The sequence below is a fragment of the Mesoplodon bidens genome (assembly GCF_964165515.1).
Source record: "Mesoplodon bidens genome assembly, chromosome: 7".
Lineage (NCBI taxonomy): Eukaryota > Metazoa > Chordata > Mammalia > Artiodactyla > Ziphiidae > Mesoplodon > Mesoplodon bidens.
This window is the reverse complement of record NC_138164.1, coordinates 26,316,034-26,335,990: the sequence shown is the minus strand read 5'-3', so window position 1 is coordinate 26,335,990 and position 19,957 is coordinate 26,316,034. Positions and strand designations below refer to the sequence as shown.

The window sequence follows — 19,957 nt, the reverse complement described above, 5'->3', positions numbered from 1 at the left end:
GGCCTGACATATAGAAGACCCTCAGTAAATATTCATTGAATGAAAAATGAAAAAATAAGTAGGGATTTTCTTATTAAAGACCTTAAAGATAATATTTAGGAAGGAATATCAGGATTGACTTGGTGTAAGGGTAGAGAAGAGTGCCAAGTCTGAGAGTATCTCCTGGGTTTCTGACTAAAGTGACTGAGTAAATGGCTAATAACCAAATATGGATTCAAGAATAAGAGTTAAGTTTTTGTTTTCATTTTTGTGATGGTGTGGGATGTTGAGTCATACATTATGATTCTCCCAGAGTTGTAGTGAGGAATTCCCTCACCTATGAAGAATTCACAAAATATTTCCTTCAAATGTACAACAGCATTCTACATTCATTCTACCATAAGGAATGAAGCTGATTTTTATTAACAGCTATAGAGCAAACTATTACAACTAATAAAATCCTACATTATCATCTTCATTGCATGGAAGTCAAAAGTGGACAATTGAGAAATTCAAATAACCTGCCTCAGAGCCATATAGTTGAAATGAGAAAAACAATTTTTGCAGTTGAACATAACTGAGTCTACCACTGAACCCATCATTTGTCACCTGACATGTTGTTGAAGAAGTTTCTCTTTATTTAGATGGTAAACTCAGCATCATTTCCCTACTAAAGAAATTTAATAGTGAGTAATTAAGTGTATTCATGCTCATGGTCCCTGCCATGAGTTTACAATTACTTCTTGGAACTGAGCTAGCCTCAGTGGGATATAAAAATTAGGCTAATCATATGGTGAATACTTACTTCATCCTGTGCTTGTCCCTACTAGAAACAGAAATTGTCTCACTAACTGTATGCAAATCCTTTTACCAGAATCATCACAGAAAATTATGTATTGCTACTCCTTTTCTAAACAGAAGGCAAAAGTAACATTTTAAAATATCACTTTCAAATCAACAAAAATGAATTGATTTGGCTTTGTGTGTAAAAGCCAGATCCAAATTAATATTATTTACAGTACACAATTTGGAATTTAAATCTAATAAACTGATATTTAATATGTTGTCAAACACTTCTGGATGTTTTGTTGTTAGTGATGTTTTCATGATTAATTAAGGAGATATATTGGCCTCAAACTTCAACATAGTGTATTGATGAATAAGTTAATTGCTGTTTTAATAACCAGAATTCTATGTAGAGCATTGGCTCTCCTGCATCCTTAACTAATGAACCAAATTTTTTTTTTTTTTTTTTTGTGGTACGCGGGCCTCTCACTGCTGTGGCCTCTCCCATTGAGGAGCACAGGCTCCAGACGCACAGGCTCAGCGGCCATGGCTCATGGGCCCAGCCGCTCCGCGGCATGTGGTATCTTCCCGGACCGGGGCACGAATCCATGTCCCCTGCATAGGCAGGTGGACTCTCAACCACTGTGCCACCGGGGAAGCCCTAATGAACCAACTTTTCAGGGTTAACTGAGGAACTGTTTTTATGAACCAAAAGTATGCCTGTTTTTATCATTCAGTATATAGTCCTTTCTAAAATGGATTTCACAATTTCTTTAATTCTACATTTTTTGAGACTTATTTTAGCCTTTATTAATGACTCAATAAGGTTGCTATGAAGACTGATCATGAAAACTTTAGGGCAATTTCCAGGGATAACCTAAGGACTTGCTGAGGTGTGCAGGGCTCTTGGCTCATACCACTCGTGACCTCCCTCTGCCCTGGTTTGGGAGTTTTTGTGTTTACTTGTCACATTCTTTTAGGGTCTAACTATATAAACTAAGTCATTTTCATATCACTTTAATTCTACTGAATATTATTTATTATAGATTCAGAAATTAGATTGAACCATAAGACATTTGCTGAAATTTGAATATTTTAGGCTAACAGAAATGGAAACTTCTTATGGTTCCACCTGATATAATGAAAAATCTCCTGACTCTTACATAGATAAATACAGAATGAGGGAAAATGTATAGAATTTAGAGAAAAGCAAGCAACTGACATTCTCCTTTCTCTCTATTTTTTTCAGAACCTATCTAGATTAGAGGAGTTACTGCATTACACCTATATTAATTTTAGTTGCCACCTATTTGGACTATCTTTCTCTCTTCTCTTTCTACTTGTATCCTTTATTTCCTCTAATATTATAAATTCTACTATACTGAAAGCAATTTCATAAATCTGTCTCCTCTCTGCTCCATACTCTCCAGAGTTTCCCTGTAAACTCTGTAAAAGTAAAATTTAACTCTTAGTGGTTTATTTTTCAGAAGTTTCACTGAGTGCTTTTCAGTTGCCAGGCACTCTTCTAGCACTGTGAACAAAACAAAATCTACCTTCATGAGCTTATATTCTAGTGGGGGAAATAGACAATAAACAAGGCTAACTGAAAAAAATATATAATATGTTAGATGGTGATGTTAGGGAAAAATAAAGCAAAAAAGGGCAATAGGAAATCTGAGGACAAAAGTTTGGAGAAAGTAGCCTAGGATAGGCCCACTGAAGAGAGAGCATTTGGGTAAAGACCTAGAGGAAATGAAAGGATAATCCTTGAAGACTCACATTGGAGAGAGCACAGGAGGGCAAAAGCCTGAGTAGGAATATCACCTGTCCGGTTATTGCAACTGCAAAAAGGCAAGTTTGCAACTGACGTCTGAGAACGAGAGTAGATGAGGTCAGAGATGTGGGACTATGCAGGCTACTGTAAAGAATCAGTGAGAAGCTTTGGACTGTGAGTGATATGATATGACTTGGTTACTATGGCTAGTCTGAAGAAGGCAAAGGCCAAGCAAGGAGACTTGTAAGGAGATAATTGTAATAACCCAGACAAGAAGCAATGTGGCTTGGACCTAGATGTTGGCAGTGCCTATAGGGAGAAATGGTCAGATTCTTGATATATTTTAAAGATAGCACTGACAGAATATGCTAAAATATGAGATGTGTTTGTGAATGAGAAGAGTTGATGATGACTGTTATTTAAAGGCCTTCACAACACAGCCTCAACCTTCCTTTCTAGTTTTATCTCCTGCTTTCCCTGTTCACTAAAGTGTGGTGAAAAAGTCTCTAGAATTGAAAATGGAAGGCCTGAGTTCAAACTGTGGTTCTGCCACTTATTAGGGTAATTATTTGACATAAATCACATAATCTATCCTTATATCTTCACTTATAAGGCGGGGATAATAATACCTACTTCACAGGGCTCTTAGGTGATTCAACTGTATTGTAAAATGATAATAAAGCATAATACAGTTTATGAATCTACTACTCCAGAAAACTAGTCTATTAACTATTAATAATTTATTAAGTATTCTTTTGTTTGTTTGTTTTGTCTTTTGTGGTACACGGGCCTCTCACTGTTGTGGCCTCTCCCGTTGCGGAGCACAGGCTCCAGACGTGCAGGCTCAGCGGCCATGGCTCACGGGCCTAGCCGCTCCGCAGCATGTGGGATCTTCCTGGACCGGAGCACGAACACGTGTCCCTTGCATCAGCAGGAGGACTCTCAACCACTGCACCACCAGGGAAGCCCCTATTAAGTATTCTTTAAGCTTCCACCTCTCTGTCTTTGCCTTATGCTGCAGTAACTCCTTCCTCTTCACCATCTCCACCCATTAAACCCTCCCTGGCCTCTAAGGACCAAATCATAGTACAGGTCATTCTCGCTGCAGTGAAGTTCTCTCTGAGGGGCGCTATTCCTCCTCTCAATTCAACACTTTGCTTTCTCAAAGTGTTGGCATATAACTTTAACATGAAAATTAGGTCTTAAGTACTTTAAGTGTTTAATATGAGGCAAACATTATTTGGGTGACTGTTAATTCATAAATCTATATTTTAATCTCCTTATGAAGATATAATGGTTGTATTTTATGCAAGTTTGAATTGTGAACTTTATATATTGTGATATTAAAAAATAGGTAAAATCAGAATTGTGAATTTTATGTAGTGTGCTATAAAAAGTAGATAAAATCTCAATTGATGAGCAAAATAGTAACTATATAAATTATGCTAGATACTTATTTCTTTAGGAAATTGGTCTTTAGTCATTTGGCTTTAAAATTACACAAATTTTTCAAGAATGCTTTTCTTGCATAAAAAGAGATTCCCTTATATTATAAAAAGATATTGATAAATATCCATAGTGCTGAGGAGATAAAAAATGCTAGAGCCAAGCTTGAAAAAATATCCATTCATTCTTAGGGAATATTCAAAATCTACAGAGATGGTCTCTAGAAAAATTGATGTTTATAGCAAGAGAGAAAAGTGGGTTTCTCAAACCTGTGTCAGAATTTAGCATACTGCTTTGGGTGATGAGGGAGGTGACTGCAAAGACCATATCATTAGAAGTTACTTGACATCTGAAATCCAAATAGAAAAATATTTGCTTCTTCAGGAGATCAAAAAGACCTAAGAGTTTCTTCTGAAAACAAGTAAAATGAACACCAGAAGAACAGATTGTTATTATGCTCAAATCTTCCTTCTCCTTATTCCTTATGTTTCAACAATAACCAAGTTGATTTATTCTGCCACTTTAATCTAGAAATTACTCTCCTTCCTTATTATCTCTCACCTGGATTACTTCAATATGGCATCCCAAATGGTTTTCCTGGTTTTTTGTGTTACCTTCATCCATTGTATCCTTCACACCTTAGCTAAACGATCCCTCTAAAACACATGCAGTTCTGTCAGTCTCTTCTTAAACTCCCTGAGGAGTAAAGGCCAAATTTTATAATATGGTAGAGAAGGCCCTTATGAGATGTCCCTTGCTTGTTACCTCTCCAGCCTTTGAAGCTCTTCCCACAGTCCACACCAATTTTCCACACCCTCCTTGTTCTTCCAAACACACAACATAATCTGAAGTATTTGAAGTTCCTGAATGTGACCTGCCATGCTTCTTCTGATCCTCCTGACATCCTGATTCATCTCTATGAAATTCCCATTGATTTATTTCTGTGTTCAGACAACTCTTTGCTGAGCATCTACTGAGAACCACTAGACTAAATACTGAGCACAGAAATACTTCTTTCATGGAGCCTACTGTATGGGAGTGGGGGGAGGAGAGGGAAGGCACTAATCAGATCATCATTCAAAATATATGGTTAGAAACTGTTAAAAAAAATCTCTGAAAGAAATGTACAGCAAGCTGTAAGAGATTATATGAGGGGGAAGTGATCTAGTTAGAAGGTAAGTTATGTCTAAGGTGAGGTCTGAAAAATGAATAGAAGGCAAATGTGGAAGGAAATAATCTTTTAAAGGGAACACTAGCATGTGTAAAGGCAATGAGGTGGAGATGCATGCTACCTTTTAAAACATCTGAGACAGGTTCCCTGGTGGCGCAGTGGTTGGGAGTCCACCTGCCGATGCAGGGGACGCGGGTTTGTGCCCCGGTCTGGGAGGATCCCGCATGCCGCGGAGCGGTTGGGCCCGTGAGCCATGGCCGCTGAGCCTGCGCGTCCGGAACCTGTGCTCCTCAACGGGAGAGGCCACAATAGGGAGAGGCCTGCGTACCGCAAAAAAAAAAAAAAAAAAAAAACATCTGAGAAGGACAATGTTGCTAGAGGTTAGAAAGCAAGAAGAGTAATGGTACAAAATGAGACTAGAAAGAGGGAGGAGAAAAGTTTGACCAGATTTTGGTATGTATCATAAAAGAATAGGAAAACATTGAAAGCTTCACTCAAGGAAGTACCATAGAGTTTCCAGACAGAAACAAACTAGACAAAGATTAGTCTAGTTGCCATGTAAACAAGTGAAATAAAATTCCCCAGTGGTCTAGTTCTAGAAAAGCCCAAGAGAAATAAGAAAATAACGCATGCCTGGGAGGAGGAGTTTAGTGCCTTGAACCTGTGGCAAATAGTTGAAAATATTTGCTATATGCCTGTATAAATAAGGATTAGGTTCAGTTGCAACTGACATAAAACTTTAAAGTTTTAAAGTATCAAATTCCCCTGTTGATATCTCTGAATTAAATATGGACATTATAATGTAGTGGTCAAGAGACAATAAATGTTATTGTCAGAAAATACAAGAGGTCTTAGGGAAAATCTAAGACCCAAAATAACCATCTTTGAAGAAGGATTTTCTATTTTTTACTCTTGATATTTTGTAGAAAAGGGAAAACTCAAGACATTCCATCTTACCTCAGGTTTACATGTATGGCTTCAAACTGTGTAAGTTGGCAGATCTTTGTTTATTTTCACTATGCCCTTCTTGAACTATGGCATAAATAAATGCTATAGTCACAGCTGCAGATAATTTTAACCAAGCTACAATGTTGGTTACTCCTTCTGTGTTCTGAGATTTTAGAGTTCAGACTGTAGCCTTTGAACATGTTATTTCAGTACCTAAGCTGCTTTGGAAAGAGTCCAAACCAAATGGTTTCTAAATCGGCTCTGTAGTGCCATCATGATGGCGTTAAATACCGTGAGGATTACAGAATCATATTCCTCTCTATGACTGAGATTAAAACACAGTATAAAGTAGACTTTCAGACATACACACCTTTCTCTTGGAATATACTAGCTTTGGATACCAGTAATTATGCCAGATCAGAGAAATTGGGTAGTAGTTGGTACCTGCATAGCAATCTATAAAATTAATGAAAGAGGCTTTAATTTGAGTAAGTACAAACGGCTGCTATATCCCTTTGTCACTTCTTTTTAAGCTCAATGATGCCACATGGGACAGACCCAGTCCTCTCCTTCCCAAATGAGTTCCCATGGCCTCAATGTTTCTCTACCTCATACATATAAAGGCATATCCTTCATCTCATTAAATTAATTATTCTGATGATATTCCTCCATAATTTCTACATTTTCACTTCCCATTTTCTCAATTTCTTACTTCTCTGAAATATGACTCCTATATTCAGCATTCCATTGATGCTACTCCTGTTGTGTGCACCAGTGACCCTCTAATTAAAAAGCACTTTTCTATCCTTATCAAAGAGAAGGGTTTTTAATAGCATACAGATAACTCTCTCCTTTTTGAAATTATACCCACTCTGACATAGATATTACCTGACTCTCCTCCTGCCCCTCCATGTGCAGATAGTTGAATCAAATAACTCTTTCAAAAGAGAACATCAGATAAATAAACCCAGTTTGTGTTGCAAGCAGCTGAATATCTGGATGGTACTACTCACCCAAAATAGGTCATTATTCATGGGTGATATAAAAAGTGTTGATGTGTAAGAATACATTAGCTCAAGACTGATTAAATCACTATGATTCTATTTAGCATAATTAGTAATATAATTACATAATATAACATTTTAAAAATATTTGTATGTGTAATTGATAGTGTTCTTTAATAACCATGAAAATGCCTTTAATCATTTATTTTAATCCAACAATGTGATCTTGTCCATCATACATTTTCACTACTATTCTAATAAAATTATTTTGGGTCTTTTGAAGTTACTTACACAATACAGTGTAATTTGCATAATAGTTACTTAAATATCAGTTTTGCTAGATCCTTGTCAAGACAAGAATCATAAATTTGTTTATCCTGGCATATCTTAAAGAATCTTGAATGTCTTGGTTTTCCATAAATTATATTAGATTATAATGTTAGACAGCTTTTAAATAAAAGCAAGACAAAAATTCTTTACAGTAGTGAACTCCCCATTACTCTTGCGATATTAACCTAAAACTGTAGTATTCATTTTCTGACCAACAATATTGCACTACAGATTTTCTAAGAAGTAGAAGATACAAATCGTAAGCAGTTGTAGAACTAGTATGACTTGACTTGTGATTTTCTAGTTTATATAACAGCTAAGTTACACAATCATAGATTCAACAGCAGTATTTTCTCTGAATTATAATATATTCCCAACTATCTTGGCAAATAAATAAGACAGGCACATCTGAGTTGCAATGCATAAGATAGGATATTAAAATCAAACACAGCTTGTAAAAGAATTCAAATTTTCAACTGGGCTCTGAAACTATAACTGTGTGTCCTTTGCATTAAAAAGATGCCATTTATTTATGACTATGATTAATGGTTCTTTTTAGGCAGCCAAATTTCTTTGCCACTTAACAAAGATTGTGTCCTAGGGTTTTGTTTTATCTCAATTCTAGTGTCACTTCTAAATCTGAAAAATCAGATAACAAAATGTTGAACTTGAATTATAATTTTGTTTTATTAGTGTGAATCTTTCAATATCTGTTATGCAACTGGGAACATATATAAATTTAATCAGAAGATGTGTGGCTCTATATTCTGTAAACTTCCTGTAGTTAGGAAAATAACAGCCTAACACTGACATGAAGCCTGATATCCACATGACGTGATGATAAAAAACAAAGGCAGTATCTAAAGAACTGTGCCAAGCTGTGAATTGGTCACAGGGATGGTGTGTGTGGACATAGTTATTATTTTTACAACATGCAAGAAAATCAAACAAAAAGTTTTAAAATTATTTTGGTACTACAGTAAATAAAAGGAGAAAAGGGAAAATAAGATGTCAATTGGTATTTTTAAAAAGAACATGTTCATAGGTGTCAAAAATAAATGAAAGAACATTGATTCACTAGCAGAGAGCAAATCCCAGTAACAGGATAAATGAGGTATGAACGTGTACATTAATGTTGTCTAACCCAAATTTGTGTGCTAGATGCATAGTGAGGCCAAACAAACAAAAACGTTGGAGTTTGGATCAGAGAAAGGTTTACTGATCTAGAGGGTGCTGCTCTCCAGAGAAGATGGGAGATGTAGGTTTGTCTCAGATCCATCTTGCTGGTTGGCCAGGGTGCAAGGTTTTTAAAAGCAAAAAGGGTAAAAGGGGAGGGGGCTTTGTAATTTCAGCTTCCCATAGATCTCAGTTGCAGACTTCCTGCCACCATCTTATGACTCGATGTGTCGTTGGTGATTTTGATTGATTGTTCCTGCAAAGCAAATTAGTAAATCATGGTCTTGTGATCCTTTAACTTCTTTCTAGGAGAGAGCAAAAACAATAGTTGAGACATTTTATTATTTACTTAGAGCATTATGTGATGGTCAAGAATTTCATTTCCCAGTTGGCCCCTGATGTTTTTTTCTGTTAAGACCTTTTGGGCTTTGTGTTTTCTCCAAGACCATTTGAGTTTGCTTCACCTTTGTTTCTGTGTTCCCTCACTTCCCTAATTAGTAACTGATGTTCTTTGGAACTCAGAGAAGGACTAGAAGACTAAAGCCTTTCTCTAAAAACAAGAAATGGGGCACACTGAGGGACTTTTGAACCCAGGAGGACCCCTCAGAGTCCTGTTTGATTTCATTAAAATAGGATGCAGACCATCATGTTACATACACATATAATAGGAAACAAGGAAAGAGTACTGGATTTGGGGCAGGGATAGGGGGAATCTACGTAAGATTTGAAAAGATAATTACAGGCATACATTACAAAAGGAAAGACTGAACAAAGCAATAGATATACTAGAATAATTATATAGTAATTAACATGCCCTCTTTCTTCCTCTTTAGGGAATATTTTTCATTTTGATAAAAATTAATCCTGACTGCCACAGTATTTCATTTGGCAGGATATCAGGTAATTTATATTTCAAATATGACCTCATCATCAGTTCCATCTGTTGATATTAAATGAACATCCGTAATGTTTGAAACTCTGACTTGTAGAAAACATACCTAAAAATAAAAATCCTTAAATCTGAGAGACTCACATACCAAACAGAAAACTGAGTAAAGTGTGCTCTTATCTAGCAAATGCTTTGCATTCATTTTAAGTCTTCACGTTTAATCCACCCAGCTCTCCACTCTAAATCCAGGGACCAAGGGAGGGAGAAACTATAGGCAGCTGCTGCCATAGAATGAGCTCAAATAAGTGTTAGACCTTCTTAAAGAGGACTAGCATGTTTTTTATGCTAAGCCAAAAGAGGAAAATATAACAGGCTCTGATCCTAAACAAGCTTTGTTTAAATGTTATACATAGATTCAAAGAATGTTTTTTTTTCTTTTTTTCACATTCCAACTCGAAACTGAGAGCTCAGAAAAGCAGGATTTCAAGACAATGTTGTCATGAAGAAAAATTTTAAGTGCTGGGTTCATGAGTTTGCCCCTTCGTCCTTAACCGAGATATTAAGACCCATGACTTCCCTTCCACATGCAGAGAGATCTGAATGAAGAACAGGGTAAAGACCATTCCATTCCCTCTGGAAGTCTGTCTCCCGCTAATAAATGCTCCTTTTTCAGCAATCTTAAAGGCACCTTTTCAACCTTCAAGACCCAATTCAAGTTGTTTCTCCTCATGGCATTTTTCCTGGTCCCATTAAGGCAGATTTAACCAAACTTTCCCTTGGGCCAACACTTTCCCTTGAGTACGGCTATCATTACACAGTTTTAAACTAAGTTTCATTTGTTTATTTGAATGTCTGTTTCCTCTACTAGATTATGAGCTTGAGTGCCATTGCATCACCTAGTTTTCATTCAATTCACCCCCAATCCACATCATTCCCCTACCAAGACAGGAATAGTTAAATAATGCCTTCTCCATTTACAATAATGCGTCCTCAATAAATACTGTTGCAATGTTTATTTTATGACACAGTTGAACCCAAAAATGTTGTTACTATTTTGCTCAAGGGGAAAATCAATACAGTTGTTCAAAATTAATTCTGTCTAGTGAGTAAAATTAGCAAAAAGTTTATGAAATTGTTCTTGACTACAGGTGGTACTAGATTTTGTTTTTGGTTTATCTCATCAAAAATGTATCCAAAGCAATGTAATAGTCTTTAGTCGAGTGATTTTGAGAGCTTACTCAAGGTATGATGTTACTACTTCATTCAAGCAATATTTTTAAGGAATGTTTTTGCCCTAAGTAAAGAAAGTAAAATTGAATGATTCAGAAATAACCACTCATGTTTTTAAATTTCTAATAATTCATTGTATATTTTGGAATATAAAAATATTGATGTAGACTCAGTGCCTGCATATTATTTAAGGGCATGTTTTTAGTAACCCCTCTGGATTTTTTTCCCCGCTAGGATACTCGATACTTCAAGCTATCATGGAAAAAGCAGGACAAAATGGTTGGCATGTCAGCGCTATATGTGTGGAAAATTTTAATGATGTCAGCTATAGGCAACTTCTAGAAGAGCTTGATAGAAGACAAGAGAAGAAATTTGTAATAGACTGTGAGATAGAGAGGCTTCAAAACATATTAGAACAGGTAAGTACTGGACTTTATGTTATTATTAACCTAGACCTTCTACAAAAATAGTTGACTTTTTTTGGCCCATCAATATCTTCTTCCAACCATTTAGCCTGAAGTGTGGAGTTTGGGAGTTTTCATTCCATGATTTATTTATCTCCAAGACTAAATCATAATGTTTTATCACCGAAGGTCATTGTGGTTCTCAATGAAGTTAGAAGTACTTTTCCTCACACATTTTTAAGACATACAGTAGACAGGACTTTTTTGTGACTCAAGAGCTCTTGACCTCCTCTTTTCATAAGCACTAAGATTGAAGATTAATTCCATCTAAAATATTAGAAAATGTGACTCTGTAATTTTTATAACCTTTAGAGAAATAGCTCTGTGAGAAATATAACATGAATTAATAAAGCAATGAAATAAAATAAAATTAAGTGGCACAGTGCATATAGCATATTTTCTTACATTACCACCACAGTGAAGATGGCTTTCAAATCTCCTCACAAGGAAGAATCCTTTAATAAAGCTTTCAGTAAGTATCTGTTGATTTGATTTGAAGCATACAGGAAAAGATAAAATTGAACTTTGTCAGTGTGTTATATGAAAGAAAAATATCATCAAATAATGGATAACACTTGCCCCTAATCCTGCATATCATGATAAAGCTTTAAAGGTTGTATTTGGCCAAAATTGCAGTAAATGAATGCCATCTAGTGGTTTTATAAATGTTTGCTCATATTTATCTACAATATGTTAGGTTAGCTAGACAATAATGTAGCATGTTTTATTGGTTAGTTTGCTACATACAGTTTATTTGCATAACAATATGATTTGATTCATAGTAACAACTTACCAATTTGGAGGTTTATTTATAAGAACAAGTTAAGTACTCAACTATACATATCAAAGCCAAGATATGTTTCAGAGATTTCTCCTTAATATCCAGGGACGCTGAACTAGATGCCATAAGTTTCCTTCTTCAACTATAATTAGCATTTGTAAATGTTAAAAGTAAAAAAGCATGTAGAATTTCTTTTAAAGTTCTCGTGAAGCCAGACTATACTGTAAGGAAAAATGACAGAGTACTCTCCTCCTGTTACCCTTTTATAAAAGAAAAAAAAAACATTTGATTGATGAATTCTGTTATTATTCTATTAGAAAATGTTAATTTTAACCTGTACATCACTCAGGTTTATTCCTCAGGTAATCCAAGAAATCATTAAAGTTGTGATTATACGAGGTATATGAAACTTTTAGTGTGCATTTATGGAATCCAAGAAAAAAAAATCTCCTACTTTCTTAAGTAAGACCTGGTCACTTCAGCTCAAACTCCCATTCTCTCTCCCTCCCACTCTACCCCTATGTTGAGAGTTTGATTATGAACAACTGAAGCTTTGTAAATAACTCTTCATGAATCCCACAGAACAGTCAATTCTAACATCTTCCTGTCAGTGGGTGAGTAAGGCTCAGAAAGACCCTCTAGTTGCTAAAAGACTTGTGCTTAAAAGGCCACATCTGGAGAAGGCAATTGAGTGCCTAAATCATATTGACCCATTTCAGAGGCTTAGCAGGTTTCTAAGAAGAAAATCAGCACACCCAGGTGCTATGGATAAACTTGTTGAATAAATAAGCCTTAAATAATCTCTCACTAAGGGAACCAAGCATCTTACTTTTGTTATGATTTCAAAGAAATTATTTTTTTTTATTTTTTCCAGCTTTATTGAGATATGATTAATATATAACATGGTGTAAGTTTAAGGAATACAACATTATAATTTGATACACAAATATTTTGTGAAATGATTACCACAGTAGGACTAGCTAACACCTCCGTCACTTCACATAATTACCATTTCTTCTTAGGGGTGGGAACATTTAAGGTCTACTCTCTTAGCAAGTTCTAAGTGTATAATACATTACTGTTAACTATAGTCACCATGCTGTACATTAGATCCCCAGAGCTTAGAAAACTTGAGTGTTTACCATTACCATTTCTATTTTAATTTCTTCAGAATTCTAAAAGGTTTTTTTTTATCATGACTGCATAGTAATAATGAGACTATTAATAGACTTTTGTCTCTTTAAAATGCGGCTCAAATATAAATCTCATAAATTGTAACAAAGTCTACTCTACTGTAAGAATATATTGTGTTCTTAATTGTCCTATAAAATTTCTCCCCAAGAAAAACTGTTTTCTATTCTGAACATTTTTTAACTGTCTATATTTTAATTCCTGTAGCTCTAAGCAAAATCACTTTTAATGTTTCTTGACTCATCTAAAAACAAGAGCTAATCCAAACTTTGTCAGGAACTTGTACATTTACTTCAATAACTCTGTTTCAATATCCTCCTTAATAAAATGAAATAACAATAGAAAACAATTTTAGAGACTCAAACAAAGCATTTTTAAAAAAGTAAAATGCTAAGTAATCTTGATCAGAAAAATGTCTCTGACTTTTTTTCTATTAAAGTATAGATGATTTTAAGGTGTACAACATAGTGAATCAATATTTTCATAGATTATATTCGATTTAGAGTTGTTATAAAATATTGGCTATATTCCCTGTACTGTACAACATGTCGTTGAATCTTATTTATTCTATACATAGTATATTGTACCTCTTAATCCCCTACTCCTGTCTTGTCCCTCCCCCCTTCTCTCTTCCTGCTGGTAACCACTAGTTAGTGCTCTATAACTGTGAGACTGTTTCTGTTTTGTTATGTTAATTACTTAATTATTTTTTAAATTCCACATATAAGTGATAACAAACAGTATCTGTCTTTCTCTGCCTGACTTATTTCACTAAGCATAATACTCTCCAGGTCCATCCATGTCATTACAAATGGCAAAATTTTATTTCTTTATGGCTGAGTAATATTTCATGCTATATATATATGTGTGTGTGTGTGTGTGTGTGTGTGTGTGTGTGTGTGTGTGTGTGTATATATATATATATATATATATATATCACATCTTCTTTATCCATTCATCTGTCAATGAACACTTTAATTACTTCCATGTCTTAGCTATTGTAAATAATGTTGCTGTGAACTTTGGGGTGCATGTATCTTTCTGAATTAGTGTTTTTATTTTCTTCAGATATATATCCAGGAGTGGAATTTCTAAATCATATGGTAGTTCTATTTTCTAATTTTTTAAAATACCTCCATACTATTTTCCACAGTGGATGCACCAGTTTACATTCCCACCAAAATTGTACTAGGATTCCCTTTTCTCCATATTCTTGCCAGCATTTATTATTTGTGGGCTTCTGACGATGATAACCATTCTGAAAGTGTGAAGTGCTACCTTATTGTGGTTTTGATTTGCATTTCTCTAAGAAATAGTGATGTTGACCATCTTTTCTTGTGACTGTTGACCATCTCTGTCTTTTTTGGGAAAATATCTGTTCAGGTCTTCTGCCCATTTTTTAATCAGGTTGTCTGTTTTTTTGATCTTGTGTGGACTGTTTATATATTTTGGATATTAATCCCTTATCAGTCATATCATTTGTAAGTAATTTTTCTCATTATCTAAGTTTTCTTTTTATTTTGTCAATGGTTTCCTTTGCTGTGCAGGTTTTAAGTTTAATTAGGTCCCATTTGCTTACCTTTGCTTTTGTTTCCTTTGCTTGAAGAGAATGATCCAAAATATATTGCTATGACTTATGTAAAATAATGTGTTCTGCACATGTTTTCTTCTAGGATTTTTATGGTTTCCAGTCTTACATTTAGGTCTTTAATCCATTTTGAGTGGTTTTTTTTTGTATATGATCTGACAAACTGTTCTAATTTCATTCTTTTATGTGTAACTGTCCAGTTTTTCCAGAACCACTTATTGAAGAGACTGTCTTTTCTCCATTGTATATTCTTGCCTCTTTATTGTAGATTAATTGACCATAGGTTCATGGGTTTATTACTAGACTCTCTATTCTGTTCCACTGATATATGTGTCTTTTTGGTGTCAGTACCATACTGTTTTGATGACTGTAGCTTTGTAATATAGTCTGATGTCAGGGAATGTGATACCTCCAGCTTTATTCTTTTTTTCTCAATCTTGCTTTGGCTATTCATGGTCTTTTGTGGTTCCATATAAATTTTTGGATTATTTGTTCTAATTCTGTGAAAAATGTCCTTGTATTTTGATAGGGATTGCATTAAATATGTACATTGCTTTGGGTAGTATGGACATTTTTAAAATGTTAATTCTTACAGTTCATAAACTTGGGATACCTTTCAAGTCTTTGAGTCAGCTTCAAATTCCCTTCATCAATGTCTTATAGTATTCAAAGTATAGGTCTTTAACTTCCTTGATGCAATTTTAAATGAGATTGTTTTCTTGCTTTCTCTTTCCCATAGTTCATTATTAGTGTATAGAATAGCAACAGATTTCTATATATAAATCTTGTATCCTGCAACTTTATTAAATTGTTTTATTAGTTCTAATGTTTTTTTAGTGGAAACTTTAGGGTTTTCTATATATAGTAATATGTCATCTGCAAGTAGTGACAGTTTTACTTCTTCCCTTCCAACGTGGATGCTTTTTATTACTTTTTCTTGTCTTATTTCTGTGGGTAGGACTTCCAATACTATGAAAATAGAAGTGACAAGGCTGGGCATCCTTGTCCTGTTCCTGATTTTAGAGGTAAAACTTTCAGCTTTTCACTGTTGAATATGATGTGACCCGTGAGTTTGTTATAATACTAAACCGACTCTACAAGAAGTGTTAAAATGGAAAAGAAAAGGCTACAAGAAGTGAGAATTTATAAGAAAGGAAAAAATCTCAGTAGTAAAGATCAGGCGGGATCAGAGCAGACACCTGGAGCAGGCTCAGGCACACACTGTGACAGCCCTGGCCTGCCAGTTAGAGCCCCAGGCCAATCCCAAACTGCCTCCTCTGCACTCAGTACACCCTGTTTAGGTGCAGGTCTAGGTCCCAGCCAGTACCATCGTCTACCTTCACCCTAGTGGAGAGTTGCAGCAGAGCAAGAGGGGTTGGAGCAGGCTGCCAGTGTGGGCTGGGGTGTGCTCTGGGGAAGTTACAGGAAACTGGTCAGAACCCCAGGGAGTTTTCAATCTGCTTCCTGTACCTTTTCCCAAAAGCAAGTGTGTGTGCACATTCTTCAAAAGTAAAGTGTCAATTTCTTACAACCTCGTGTTAAGTCCAACTGGTTTGCAAACCAGCTAAGGGGACTTGTCTTCTCAGTGCAAGACCTCAGGTATGCAGTGCCCAATATGTGGTTCGAACCCCTCACTCTCGAGGGAGAATGTCCAACCCCATAATATTCTCCTCCTTTTCTGTGTTTCTTGCTAGGGATGGGGGTTCTGACCTGATTTCTTCTCTTCTCTCTCTACCCATCTCTGTGTGGATCTTTCTTACAGTCTTGTTAGTGGAAGAGCTTTTCTGCCAGTTTTCAGTTGTTTACAGCTAGAGTTGCTCCACATATAGATATATTTTTGATGTGTTTGTGGGGGGAAGTGAGCTTGATGTCCTCCTTCTCTGCCATCTTTATCTCTCATCAAAAAATACCTTTGACAAAAGGTAGCCCTTTCTCAGAAGATCGTGAAATTAATACAGTGAGGATAAGGGGATGGGTTAGTAAATTTCTAGAAGGATGGGCACACTTCATACTGTGGTGACATGCTGTCAATAATTACTTCATTGACACTTTAATTTGTATCAATTTTCAAAAACATAATGGAAATAGCTCACAATTTTCTCTCAAAATATGTTAATGAACAACTGCTTCAAGAAGCACTTTATCTTCTGTACATGTTTTCCAAATTATTTTTATGCTATGAAATAATTAGTTCTTATAAATGTATTGCTAGTTAAAATAGCAGTTAACCACATATTCATTCATTCAAACATCTCAGAACATGAGTTTCAAAACAAGTATTTGAAAATGTGTTTTAAAGTTATATTGACTTTTCCACCCTAAATTACACCATAGAAAAAAAAATGAATTTATGTAAATATCACTCACTGAACTATTTAAGGCAATAGAAATATAGCAAAACTACCAAGTTAGATTTATTATATTAAAAAGTCCCTAATGATTTTATCTTATGCCTTATCAGTTGGACATTTAAGTGTCAGACTTTGATTCGTATGTATAACCCAGTATACAAAAAAGCAGCAACAAACTTTTTTTTTTTTTTTTTTTTTTGCGGTACGTGGGCCTCTCACTGCTGTGGCCTCTCCCGTTGCGGAGCACAGGCTCCGGACACACAGGCTCCGCGGCCATGGCTCGCGGGCCCAGCCGCTCCGCGGCATGTGGGATCTTCCGGGATCGGGGCACGAACCCGTGTCCCCTGCATCGGCAGGCGGACTCTCAACCACTGCGCCACCAGGGAAGCCCAGCAGCAACAAACTTGATCTTAACTGTCTTTCAGGCATTAAAGATTATTTGAACAAAATAGCACTTAAGGCTAACGGTTGTTCACATATTTTTAATCCACCATGAAAAATACCCAAGAGTCATGCAGCTAGATTTCTGTGTTCTATAGTCAGTGAAACCCTCCTTTTCTGGAATACAGTCTGGGCAGTGGGATGGCATGTTCCTTCTTCTACCTCTTCCTTTGGTCATTTGACATATTCCCAAAATAATGATGTTTCCAAAAATGATGAATTTTTTAGTTTTTGTGAGATGGGTAAGAAATCTTCAATTGTTAATTTTTAAAATGTAAGTGGAGTAATTTAATGCCTATGACTCTTATTCTCCTTACTTTAAATAAAAAGCATTGGGCTGAGATGATCTTGTAAAACCCTTCTCACTCTAAAAGTCAATAATGTTATTTCCAATGAAGACTTCCTGATAATTGCATTTGATCCTGAAGCAATATATAATTTTACACATAGGCTATATGTTGAAAAGCAGCATGAAGTAAAGCCTCAGTCAAGTGGCCATTTCCGTATATTCATTCATTCTACAAATATTTATTGAGCATCCACTTTATTTAGGTTGGGCATTATGCTCTGCTGAAGATAAATTTATGAGCAATTTCTGTTCTAGTTAGTTACTCTTATCTGGTTAACTAAGGCTCAAACCAAAAGCATTTCCTAAAATCCCACTAAAATATATTCTTTCTTTTAGAAATATAGTACATATAAAATAATCAAACATCTCAGGAATTTTGCTATGAGTGCCAGTTCTTATTCAATACATGATGATATGAAAGGCATTAGATAGAGAACTGGAACTATATTGGCCCTAGGACAATTTATTTATTTGGCCGTAGGATGTATTTAAGGAGTCTAACCAAGTATTTATCAGGAGAAGATGGTATGGGCCAACCTTACAGTATGAAATAGTTGTTTAACAAAAGAATGGGGAAAAATGTCTCTACAGTTGGCTCACAGTTATCTCAAACTGCCTGTAATACATACTCAAATTGGTGCCCCTTTCAACAGTAGTCTTGCTTTCACTATATGACAGGGAAACTCAGTGTCCCACTAAACACTCAGATAATTGGCAAACCCAGTGACCTTGTCATATTGTTTGAAAATTAATCAAAAAAGCCTAAAAGCCATGACTGACCTCTCAGAGGTTTGTTACATCACCAAAGGAAGCCAATAATTCTAGCTCAGGGCATGATCAATTAGAAAAAGGAAAATTCCTTACAAACAGAAATATGGCTGTTTGCACGTAAGTGGTGAAATGTGGACATAGCCCCCAGCTAACTTATTCTAAATCCAAGGCTACCTCCTTACCTAGTACTACCTAAATGGGATGTCAGATCCCAGACAGGATTTTTGGCATGTTGCCAAATGTGTGGCAACAGATAAGACTCTGTTTATTTAGAGCCTGAATTTACAAATTTTCAGAATGCTCTAGCATAAAAAATTGCATTAAATCTAGAACTCTACTCAATCCACCTCCACTTCCAAAAACATGTCTGGCTCTGAATAAAGCATCAAAAACAACCAAAGGCTTCAGTAGCCTGCCTCTTATGCCATAACTGGTTGCATCATTATCTAGAAGGAAATACACGTTTTATTTAGTTACTGGCTAATGGCCATAACGTAATGTTTTCACACTAAAATTTTAAAAGAAAACAGAAAAACAAGAGTAAGAGATAGACGAGACAACAAAAGCACAAAGAAAAGAGTAAAGCTACCTTCAGTTATAAGGTGTAGTCACTGAAGAAGAAATCTGATAATTGGAGATAATAGCTTTGATTATTTGAATCATCTATAGGATTAAACACACATTCTAACAGTAGGAATGAGTCAAGAGTAGTAGACTAGACAATTCTGCCCTTGATTCCTAATATGTTAATTCAACATCTATGTGCCAGACATCATTCCAGGCACTGCAGGGCTGTACAAAGATGAGCAAAACATGTTCCCTACACTGAGAATGCTTACACTCAAGCTGGGAATTCAGAAACATGAATAAATAATTACAAAACAATTTGATGGGTTCAGAAACAGAAGTATTACAAAATATATCAGGAACCCAGAAGATGTGGTGACTGAATATAATCAAGACAGTCAGAAATGTTTCACAGAGAAAACAGACATTTAAATTGAAAATGCATTGTATATTTCCAGGAACAGAAAAAAGTAAGGATATTCCAGACATAAAAAATTGCAAAAACAAGGAGGTCTGTAAAAGCTCAGAAGGTAGATACTGTTGTGTGAAAACCCAAACAAACTTCTTGGACAACCCATAGTTCTAGCTGATAAAAATCGGGCGGGAGCAAATGTAGAATTAGAGTGGCACAGTAATTTAAGATGAAGTGGTAAAGACCTGTAGTAGCAAGAAAATGGATTCTTTGTGTTGTATTAGTTTAGCTATCTGTCTTTGCTGTTGA

At 35.5% G+C, this 19,957-nt stretch overlaps 1 protein-coding gene across 3 annotated transcripts in view; it reads left to right on the top strand.

Annotated features, from left to right (window-relative positions):
- The window catches only part of GRIA4 (glutamate ionotropic receptor AMPA type subunit 4), a gene marked incomplete at its 3' end in the record, with an annotated part of 515,808 nt that overhangs the window by 330,096 nt on the left and 165,755 nt on the right, over nucleotides 1–19,957 (top strand). For all 3 annotated transcript variants that reach the window (XM_081240207.1, XM_081240208.1, XM_081240209.1), the window contains exon 4: nucleotides 10,968–11,152. In XM_081240207.1, the coding sequence (XP_081096333.1) occupies nucleotides 10,968–11,152 (185 nt within the window). The remainder of the gene's footprint in view (nucleotides 1–10,967; nucleotides 11,153–19,957) is intronic.